Consider the following 10831-nt stretch of genomic DNA (forward strand, 5'->3'; position numbering starts at 1 on the left):
CTGCTGTGCCCTTTCTGAGGCCTAGCTGTGCCTCAGTTTCCCCAGCTTACAGCTGGGGAAAGTAGGGGCAGTGTGGGCTCGCTGGCGAGGAAGAAGGTATAAAGTGCCGAGCACGAGCACTATGGCTCCTGCAGCAATGGGCTCTGGTAACTTTTTTGGTCCGTGGGCTCTGTGGCTCCCACGGGTTGGTCCCAGGCTCTGCTCGGCCGGCTGGCACAGGCCCAGCGTCTCCCACCCAGCCTCTGAAAAAGAAGAGGGAACCCCCAGGATGGTGGATTTTGTCCTCTCGGAGGGAAGTGCAGAGGTGTTGACCCGCATGGCCCAGCTAGGCACTGCCCTCCCAAGCCCCGAGGTAGGTCCAGCAGCTCGGGGTGGAGGGCAGATAGCCCAGAGGAAAGAGGCAATAGAGGGGAACAGAGCAGGGGGAGTGGGGCCCCAGAGGCCCCAAGGGGAGGATGGGCTGGGGGTGCAGGAGGTCCAGAGATGGTGGGGGGGGGAGAAGGCCCCACGTGCTGTTTACAGCTTCAGCCTAACCACCGCAGAGTGGAAAATCTCATTCATTCATTCCGATGCCGCTCTCCCTCATTGCGCCCAGGGCTGGCTGGCTGCCAGGGCCCCCGTCTGCTCCACTCCCCCCCAGCCCGGTGATATATTTATACGCATTTTCCATGCACCGTTAGGAGAAGGGAAAACATTCGGGTTTATTTGAGAGCCTGTAAGATTCTTTCCCCCACTGCCCCGCTTGGCGACAGGTGCAATGGACATATTTAGACATTGGGCTCTGGAAATAGAACACAATTCATAATATAGCTTCCTTTAGGCCTCTGGGCTCTATTTATAACCCCCCCCAAGCCCCTTGGTGCCCAAAATAGAAATATTAGCTCTGCTTTGCCTTTCTGCTGGGCCAGGAAGGTGACATCAGCAGCCCCGCCACCCCGCTGCTCACCCAAACACGCTGCCATCTCCACGAAGGAAACACGCGGGCTCTTTCCTAAGGAGCTATACATAGCCGCTCTAGGGGGGCGCAGGGTTCTGCACCCAGAAGCATCCCATGACGACACGGCCTTGAGCTGAGCCTGTTTCACTGCTGCCTGCAGCGCGTCCCCTCCCCGCAGCCCTGAGTTCCCTTTGGCATGGCGCTTATAGGCTCCTTGGGGCAGGGTTTGCCCTTTGAAGAGTCCGTACAGCGCCTAGCACACGGGCCCTGGCTGTACGACAGAACAGGCCCCTGGAGACAAGCTGCCCACTCAGCTTTTAAATGTTCTCCGCAGCTGGCACCGGGCAGGTATCAAACCTGTTCTCTGCCACCAGCAGAAAATACAGAAACAGCTTCCCCCCCCCCTGCGCCAAAGTCTCATCTAGCCACACACGCAGCTAGGGATCTCTGATGTGCGCGGGGCCGGGGGGAAGACACCTCTCTGGCACTGCATGCTCTTTGGGGCAGGGACTTCTGCTGCACATTGTATGCAGTGCCCAGCCCATAGCTGTCTGTGCTGAAACAACGTAACCCGGGCCCCTGTTCTTCCCAGTGCTTGGGGGGGACTGGGGGCTTGCCTGGCTCAGATCATCCACCCACAGCAGCTTGAAGGTGCTGTCCACCTCACACTGCCAGGTCACCCAGCTGCAAAATGGAGACCTGATCCCTTGGGTTACGGGCAGGCAGAGGTGGGTGGACGTGATGCTGGCCACCTGACTCGCTTGTGGGCCGTTGGCTATGAAACTGACGTGCCATAACTGCATCAGCCCCATGAGCCACTGGCTTGGGGGAACTTCTGACTAGGATCTCCAGGGGCCTGGAAGTTTATCCAGCCGCACAGGGCTCCGAAACCAGCAGCGATCAGCAGTGACAGCACGCTCAGCTGTGTCCAACACAAGCTGAGTCCCTGCCCTGCAGAGCTTACAGCTACCCCAGGGAAGAGGAGGAGCAGGCAGACAGGCTAGGAACAGGGATACAGAGAGATTCGCCCTCCCTAGCTCCTGGGGAGAAGGGGGGAAGCTTGCCCTGACCTGCTCAAGGGGTAGATAGGTAACTTCCAGAGCCAGTCCAAACGCCTGCTCATCTCGAAGACCCCAGCAGGGGAGGGGGCATTCCCACATGCAGCTTCCACACAGCCCCCCCAGAAATCCCACAGGGCTACAGCCCTGCGTCATGCTGCCCTGACTGAGCAGGATGCGAGGAGGAGCTGAAGGACACAAAGTGCTTGGGGCCACGGGCCCCACGCACACAGTGTAAGACCCCGTCACTGCCCCTGCCCCACGGCCCTACCCCCACTTGGAGTGGCCGCGGCAGGAGTCACCACTCCCTTTGCTCCCAGACAGACCGGGGCAGTAGCACGTGGCCCCCTTGCCCCACAGAAGCAGCAGCAGGGGGTCCCCTGCCCATCGTCAGAGAGACAAGAGGGACAGCAGGGGACCCCAGTACATACCCCAACAGTCAAGACGTATCTGCTAGAGGGTGGGCGGAGCCTGCTGCCAGATGGAGAGTCCTCTGCTGGGGTAGAGCTGGAGCAGCAGGACTTGGTGTGAACACTCACTGAGATGCCCAGGGCAGTCAGCAGCTCTCGGAGCTATTGTTTCAGGCTCTCTGCAGACACAGGCAGACATCACTGCTTTCATTACCCCCAGTTTCAAGCTTTTCTTTGCAACCACAAGGGTGAGAGACTTTTTTAAAAAATGAAACAGACTGTGGTGCAATCCTGACACCAGGAGCTGGGACCCTGAGTGGCAATATAGGGCCTCTGCCTTCATCCAGCCCCAGAGAGTGAGCAGCAACTGTGTCAGGCCGCTGTTTGGGGCAGGGCAGAGGGACACATGCAGCTTGGGAGGAAAGAAAACAGGGCCAGGAATCTGATATTTGAGAGCCCTGCCCGCTCAAGTTACATTCAGTGATCAGCAAAAACGAACACCCCTGCGTCTATTTATACTGCCCGCATGGACGCGGCCTCAGGGCCAGGCCCTCTGCTTCCTGTTTAAAAAATTAAGAGATGAAGACATAACACTGAATAGGGCAAAACAATATAATGCATTCAGACTCCATGTGCCATCCCTGGTGCAGAGCTGCAGCAAATCCCTCCCTGCCTAGGACCCATTCCCCCTCTCCCAGTCGGTAAACTTTTGTAACAAATTATACTCAGGATGGCTGACCCCTGACGGCCCCTCTGAATGCTGAGAGTTTAGCTGAAGAATTTACACCTGATCATTCCCTCGCTCCTCCCCGAGGGAAGGGCTCATGTGCTCAAGTCAGAGGGAGAGAGAGGAAAATTGATACAAAAGTAAGAGTCCCAGCCCCTTTGAGGGGCTTCTCCAGCACTCCTGGCTTTAGGATTTCTTTCCAAGAAAAGATCAGAGAGTATTGAAGGTTTTTCAAGACAGCTCTGGGTGCAGAAGTTCAGACAGATCTGGCTATAAAAGCATCACGACAAGAGCGGAGCAGCTTGGACAGCTGGGGCTGGTTGTGGGCACCGAGCCCTTGGAAATCTGGCCCTATAGGCATGAAAGAGGTACAAGGGAGTGAGCCCCTCCCTCATCACGGTAGAGGTGGGGTGCCAGGTTGGCTGTGGTTGGGAGGCTACCTCCGAGCATAGCTGTGAATGCAGCACAACTGCCAGTCAAGCAACAGCAGGGGTTGCATGACACACTGGCAGTAGGGCCTACATAAACAAGGTCTTTAAAAGAAAAAAGCCTAGACAAATAGCAGAGATTTCAGACCTGGGAGCTGTCCTTCCAGCAACTGCTAACAATGCAAGACCCAGGGTATGTTTTGGGGCTGGAGGACGCGTCTGTGTCCAAGTGGTGAGGGCGGGTGAAACTGCGCCAGGAGCGGGGAGAAGCAGATGCCCGGGAGAGAGGTAAGGGAGTGTCTGAAAGCCAAACAGCACAGAAGCAGTCCCTCGGCTATGACTACGCACAGCCCTGGAGACTTCTGCCAACCAATGGTGTCTCATTGTTTCTTCTCTTCTCTGTCTCTATCCTCCATTGCCCCTTGTCTTAGACTTAAGACTGTAAGCTCCTTGGGGGCAGGGACCATTTTTTGTTCTGTGTTTGTACAGCGCCTAGCATGCTGGGATCCTGGCCCTTGCTAGGGCTCTGGGTACTACTGCAATACAAATAACCCAATTGGATAAGTACTGAGGCTGGGGAGAAGCACTAGGAGGACGCGTCACCAAGATGGAGCAGGAAGCAGTGAGAAGTCGCTGGCCCCGTGCTCTCATTGGGCAATAAGACAAGTTCACTTTGCAGGCTCTCGGTTTCATTTTTTATTAGACACCAGGCAATCAAACTGAGCCCATGTGCGACAACAGATCCCACACTGGCAGCCACAGAGCAGGGGGGAATGGACAGCTCCCACCGGCTGCTGGTGACAGGACAGCGAGTTGCATTTGACGGCCCAGCCCCTAATGAGGGAGGTGGAGACTCTTGGATGCAAAGGATGGGAGAGAGGCAGAAATGAGGAGAGGTTATTCCTCCGGCGTGGCACTGCTTGAAGCACCGTTCGGGCAGTCCCGCTGAACGGGTGCAGACAAACATACTTCCAGGCAAGTGAGCAGAGTGGATGCATGGAGCTTGGGGGTGATCCGGTTCACCCCTAGAGAGCCAGAGCTCAATGCAAGGAGCTCAAAGCTAGTCTCCACTCCCCTTCCTCATGCGCACACGGAAGGACATTGCCTGCATGGAGAAAGAACCAAGTCATTCCTGCAATGAGTTTGCCAGGCCTCCAGCACCACCCTCTGCAGAGCTGGTGCCATTCAGCTGAAGACACAAAGCTGGAAGATGGGTATAGCTCTCCACCATCACCAGGAACCGGAGCCTTCTCCCATGCTAGCACACGTCCACCCGCACCCTCCACAGCGTGGCAGGATGCCGGAAGCTCCCACGGAGATGCCCAGGCCTACAGCGGGTTTCCTCATTCTGACTGCTTGGTGCAGCCATGGGCAGTGGGTGTCAGGATGCAGGGCAGCAGCCAGCCTCCTCGTGCCGGGAGAGCAGAGACATCCGGGAGAAGGTCTTGGAGCAGCCCCGGCACTGGTACTTCTTGACGTCCGAGTGCGTCTGCAGGTGGGCACGGAGGTTGGAACGGTCGGCAAAGGCGCGGCTGCAGTGCGAGCAGCTGTAGGGCTTTTCTCCTGGGGGGGAGCAAAGGCAACACTGTCAGAGAGAACCACCCCCATGCAAGCAGCTCCCACTGGACAAGACACTGGGGCACAATCTTGGCTTGGCCGGGTCAGGGAGTGGGACCAGTCCCACGTCTGGTCTGGTTTGTACGGTTCTCCTGTGAGATCCAAGCAGCCTGGGGTCCCAGAAATAGCAGTAAGTTCCACACAACTGTCCTATCCTGGCTCCCCCTTGGAATCAGCGGGGTGCAGTGGCCAGGCCAAATGGCAGGCAATCACCATGGGTTGTTAGGCGCTCAGGTGGGTTAGGGGGTTTCCAGGGAGCAGGAGGGAGGGAGCGTTGCGAGCATCCCAGCGGCTGCCCGGCCCACTGCACGTTGTAACCAGGGGAACGCTCCGCTTCCCAGCTGTGCAGAAGGGGTCTGTACAGCAGGAAGAAAGAGAGGAGACTGGAGCCAGGTGGACAGACAGCCCAAGAGACCTGCAATCTCATTTCCAGCAACTGACTGCACAAGTAAATTTCAGAAGCACTCCACCGCGGGGGGAGCAGAGGGAACATGGACTCCACAGCTGGAAGCCCTTCACCTGAGCATATAGTAGCAGCAGGAGTGGGACACAGCACAGTGAGTCAGGATTTTGCGTTCCCTCCAAGCCAAGCCCGGTGACTCTTCCCAGCCACCCCCAGCCTCTGCTGCAGAAGCTGGCCCAGGCCAGACTGTTTGGCTTGAAATTCACAATGGAAGGACTCCCTGTCCAATCATAGAAGTTGGAGATAGAGTCTGATGGGGCTTTTCTCTCCCCAGGGCCAGGCCCAGATCATTCCCCTCCCAGCACCATTTGCCAGCCATGGGGCTTACAACACTCTCCTGGGGAGAATATGGCACAGCCCAAGGCAGCTCACTGCCAGGTTTTCCCTGCTTCAGCCTAATCCACTCCACTACCACCCTTTGTTATCCCTCTATATACCACACTGAGTAGCCCCTCACTCCCTCTGCTCTGCTTAGCCAAGCTAGATGCATGCAGCTTTTTCAGTCTTTCCTTGTAAATCAATCCTGCCAGACCGCAGATCGGTCACCCTTCTCAGAACTCCCTGCAATTTGTCCATATCTTCCTGTGATCCTGGTGCCCAGAACCAGGGACAATATTCCAGGTGCTGTGCCCAGAGCCCTGTACAAAGGAACCAGGACTGGCCCTGCTCCGGAGCCCAAGAGTCACGTTAGCCTTTTCTTTGCAACCGGATCATGTTGCCAACTCACGTCCGATCTGCTGTCTGCTTAAAGGGACACTGGTGAGTCAGCCTCCAGCTCTCCCCCCGCCTCTCTTGGATGTTTGCAACTGAGAAATGCGGCGAGACAAACATCAGGTTATCGCGCATCCTCTGCAGGAGCACTTTGCCGTGCTCAGCTCTGGGCTAGGTTCGTGCATGGGATATGGAGGAGGATATGTGCATCAGGCACTTGTATTTTGTTTCCTGTTTACCCCCTCTATTTTCGGCGTGCAGGGAGTGGGGGAGGAAATCACAAGTCTCCCACTTCGGAACAACCAGCTTTGTAACTGGATTTTTCAGCCCACATGGCACGAGCACATCCTATTACAAGAGGAACTTTCCCACAACAGCAAGCCTAGCAAGAGATTGTTTAGGCAGAAGAAATGTACTAGACCAATGCTCCTCTGCCACTCTCTTTGCTGACAGCACTTAAATCTCCAAAGCACTTTATCAGCACTAACTAATCCTCACAACCCACCTGGAGATAGGGAAGTATTACTCATGTTTCACAATGGGGAAACTGAGGCACAAAGAGGCAACATGCCCAAGGCCATAGGAAGTGAGCCAAGAGGGGGCAAACCAAGACTGTAAAGGCACCACCACAATCTTACAATAAACACACCATGAGTAAATAGAATTAGGCCTAATCTGGATGGATTAGAGAACATCTTTTTAAAAGAATAGTGGAATTTCCCCTCCCTTCCCCTGATCTGTAATACCTAAGATTATTAAAACTGGAAGAATTCTCTTTTAGTTCATTTACTTCTCACTAATTGCATTTGCTCTGGATGTTGTTCTCATCTGGCATAACGGAACAAGACTAGTCAGTCTGATTTTTGGTTACTTCGTTGCTAGTCAATTTGACCTGAGTTATCCGATTTCTAAGGGAATAGGTAGGAAATACTGCAAAAAATTCTACTAAAGAGGGACAATCAAGTTAAATGGTGACAAAAATATTAGTTTTGCTAAAATCAGCTTTTATGAAACCTAAGCCCAGCAGAGCAAGATTTCCATACTTAAAAAAAATTCATTCCCATGAAAACAATTGTTTTTAAACATTCATCTGCAGTGTCTGTAACCCAGACATTACAGCACCAAGAGTCTGAAATTGAAACTCACAGGGGGAAAACTAAGTTCATTGAGTTTGCATTATCCAAACAAATAGAAATGCAAAGGGCAAACAAAGAGCAAAACAGGGCCAAGCAAATGGGATACTGAAGGTCTACTCTAAGGGGTTAGATTCTTCTTCGGAGAAAGATCCTGGCATGATTTATGCACTTGTTAAATTTCCTGCATGCAGCAGAGCCATTGAAGCCAATGGGACTATTTGTGTGCATAAAGGTAACGTCTGTGCAGGATGTCTTAGGGCTGGTCTCCTTTGCACTGTGGGCTGGAGCTTGAACTCAAAGGTTGCCCCTACCCTGAATCCCATCCACACTTTAAACTCCACCAAGCTGGGCCACCACCAAGGGGGAGTTGAAGCTCCAGTGGGGATGCAGCCGCTCAGATTACAGCAACTACCAACTGTGGTCCCTGGAGCGAGCAGTGAGAGGAGCTCAGGTGTACTAAGAGAAGCCCTTGGCCTGTAAACTCCTCAAGGCAGGGACCGCGGTATCCTGGTATCTGTACAGCACCTAACGCCAAAGGCTCACCCTGATCTAAATTGAGCCTTTAGGTGCTACTGGGATACAAACACAGTGTATTAGTGTCCCAGGTAGAGATGTTGGTCTGCAGCGTTTGATCTGTAAGCAGACAGTGCCCTTTTACTCTTGGGGTCTGCAAAAAATCTCTGTACAAAATACAAGCATTTTGAACCGAACTGGGCCTGGCAGGCTGTTTTGTGAGTGCCAAATTAAAAGGCGGATCCACCAGTAGATTAGCCATTTTCTCCCAGCCCGCCCTCCGCTACTGCCCGCTACGCGTCTGCAAGCCACCTCAACCTGCTTGCGCCGGCAGCTGTGCAAAATGACTGGCCAAGCGGAGCCTGGTAAGCACATGAAAGGCACTTCCCTCCCTGGGCAGCCCCGGCGCTGCAGCCCACCTGTGTGCGTTCGGATATGTCCCTGGAGCAGCCAAGGCCTGGAGAAGGCTTTGCCGCAGATCTTGCAGACGCAGGGCAGCGTGTGGGTGCGGATGTGCATCTTGAGCGCCCCCAGGCTCCCGTACTCCTTGTCACAGTACTTGCAGTTGAAATACTTCCTGGCCTGCAGCACGCAGCGCTGTTGGCGGTGTTTGGCCAGCCCGGAGAAGGTGTGGTAGGACTTGTGGCAGTCAAAGCACTCAAATCTCTCCAAGGGCTCAGCTGCCCTGCCCCGTGCCCCTTGCAGTTTGTCCTGGGCTCCCCTGTCCCCCTCTGCTGGGCTCCCCGGGTTGGATGGCCTCCTTGGGGGCAGGCTGAGGACAGATGGCAGGTTGAGATTGTTCTGGTTGTCTTTGAGAGGGGTGCCCGGGGCTCGGCCCGTTAACGTGTCCACCAGGCTGATCTCCAGGTTGTGGGGGCTTGTGCTGGGAGTCCTTTTGGTATCACCATCCAGTGGGAGAGGCAAGGAGAAGCGGGCGAGGATGGAGCTGCCGTCCCAGGGCGTGGAAGGGGCGCTGTCATTCGGGATGAGGATGGGGAAGACCAGCCCCCCGCAGGAGTGGCACGCGCCATTGATTTCTGGGGAGAAGCAAGAGGCAGGTGAACACGAAACCGTGATGTTGCCTATTAGCTCCCACCCCCGTGCCCTGCGTGCACGCCTAGCCAGGAGCTGGGCACCAGTGAGAACAGCAAGGCAGACGAGAGCTGAAGGCCAGTTCGCTTGTGTCCATTAACCAAAGTCCTCTCCGCCTACACACTGCACACACCAGCCCCTGCACCAGGTCACTCCAACTCCCCCACCCCCTGTGGGTTTGTTTTGCTCAGACTGCGTGGAGAGAAACTGGGCAACGGTTTGGGGCAGGGGTTGCTAACGGGGCAGTCTGGGGTCCGGGATGTTGGGCTGGCCCCAGCACTCTCTGCTAGCTCCCACTTCCACCCATCTAACCCCCCCCCCATTCCCCTTTTCTAGGGATGGGGGGTCAGTGCAGACAGTCAGAGCCTTGTTCTACCTGATGGAAACAGGCCACCTTTCCTGTTGCCGCTGCCGCAGTCTCCTAGGTCCTGGCCCCGGGAACGGAGCTGGCTTGAGCAGTGGCGAAGGCTCCCACCTGGTGGCATTCTGCCCCAGCCTAGGGGCCCGTGCTGGGGGGACGGGCCAGGCCATCTATCTACGGGTGAATCGGGCCCGCCACGGTGCTCAGTGGAGTGCGCGGGACCTTCCAGGAGGTCCAAGAGGGAAGTTAATCACAACATGCCCAGTGTCAGCCCTGGTGCCTCCATCCTGGGGAGATTTCTGACACCCCCCCGCTCCGGGGCCGAGTAGCCTATTGGAAATACTCCCGCCCCCCTCCTGCTGGACTCGGCTGAGATGACAGCAGAGGGTCTAAGGATGGAGCTGGATTAGGGTCCCCCTGCCTGAAGCCCCCCCATTAGGGGTGTCATAGCAGTGCCCCAGCAGTGACAAGCCAGGCGGCACTGCCTGCCCCCCGAGTCCCCCCCCCACCACCTGCCCGCCCTGCTCTCCAGGAACTCGGCCACCCCCGCCCCCCAGCCCGGTTTGCAAGAGAAGTGCTGCCCGCTGCGCTTCTCTCTGTGCGGGCCCACTGGGAGCCGCTCTCCGCGGCTCCCCCGGCGACGGGGCCCCAAGACCCCCCTGCAGAAGGAAGCGGGGTTACTTTGCAGCCGCAACCACTGCGGGGCCGGAGCCAGCCGCCAGGGCCGGGCCAAGCTACGCCCCGCCGCCCCAAGCGGGCGCCGCGCTGCCCTGTGCGGGGCAGGGGGGAGCCGACACCTGGTCCCTGGGCCCCCCAGCGCCAGGGGCAGAGCCGGGCCGTCAGCCCCAGCGCCCGGGAAGCCATGGGGTGGGGAGACCCCGGCCCGGGGCTGTGCCCTGCCGGCAGGGCGCTGGGGGCAGGCTGCGAGGCATCTGCCGGCACCGGGAGCCCGCGCCCCGGGACAGCGCCCGCAGGAAGCCCGGAGCCCCAGGGCGCAGGGGAGTCACAGCCCGGCAGCAGGGTGAGCCCGGCAGGACCCGCACCCCCGAGGGGTCCCCGAGCCGGGGGGTCCCCTGGGTGCCCGGCCCCGGCCCCTCACCTTGCCGCCGCCGCGTCTCCAGCTGCCCGTAGTTGGGGACGCGGGTGCTGGAGGGTTTCTTCACCAGGAAGGAGCGCGGCATGGCCGGGCGGCGGCGGCTCTGGCCGGGACCCCGCCGGCAGGTGCCATAAGGCGCCCGGCTCATTAGCATGGGCCGCCCGCCGGGCCAACCGCAGGGCGAGGGGCGGGGCTTGGCCGCCTCCCCCGGGGCCGCCCCCGTCACAGGTGCGGGGGGAGGGGGGCGACGTGCGGCGCTGCTCGCTCGCCCCCACATGCCCC

General features: G+C 57.4%; 1 protein-coding gene across 1 annotated transcript; it reads right to left on the reverse strand.

The window, feature by feature from the left end:
- Positions 1-3495: 3495 nt before the first annotated feature.
- On the reverse strand, positions 3496-10635 carry LOC112106331 (zinc finger protein SNAI3). Its single transcript, XM_026663692.2, has 3 exons — positions 10553-10635; positions 8420-9037; positions 3496-5123 (listed from the first exon to the last, which is right to left on the reverse strand). Exons 1-3 carry the CDS (start codon positions 10632-10634, stop codon positions 4942-4944), a joined length of 882 nt encoding a protein of 293 aa, XP_026519477.1. The 5' UTR covers position 10635; the 3' UTR covers positions 3496-4941.
- Between the last annotated feature and the right edge of the window lie 196 nt (positions 10636-10831).

Source organism: Terrapene carolina, unplaced genomic scaffold, assembly GCF_002925995.2.
Source record: "Terrapene carolina triunguis isolate 2854851 unplaced genomic scaffold, T_m_triunguis-2.0 Scaffold33891, whole genome shotgun sequence".
Taxonomy (NCBI): Eukaryota; Metazoa; Chordata; order Testudines; family Emydidae; genus Terrapene; species Terrapene triunguis.

Excerpts from the sequence above, each read along its gene's own strand:
- LOC112106331 (XM_026663692.2), bottom strand. The coding sequence starts at position 10,634 with ATGCCGCGCTCCTTCCTGGTGAAGAAACCCTCCAGCACCCGCGTCCCC. Across the intron at positions 9,038-10,552 it reads GGAGACGCGGCGGCGGCAAG|AAATCAATGGCGCGTGCCAC; the intron begins GTGAGGGGCCGG and ends GCTTCTCCCCAG. Across the intron at positions 5,124-8,419 it reads ACATATCCGAACGCACACAG|GAGAAAAGCCCTACAGCTGC; the intron begins GTGGGCTGCAGC and ends GCTCCCCCCCAG.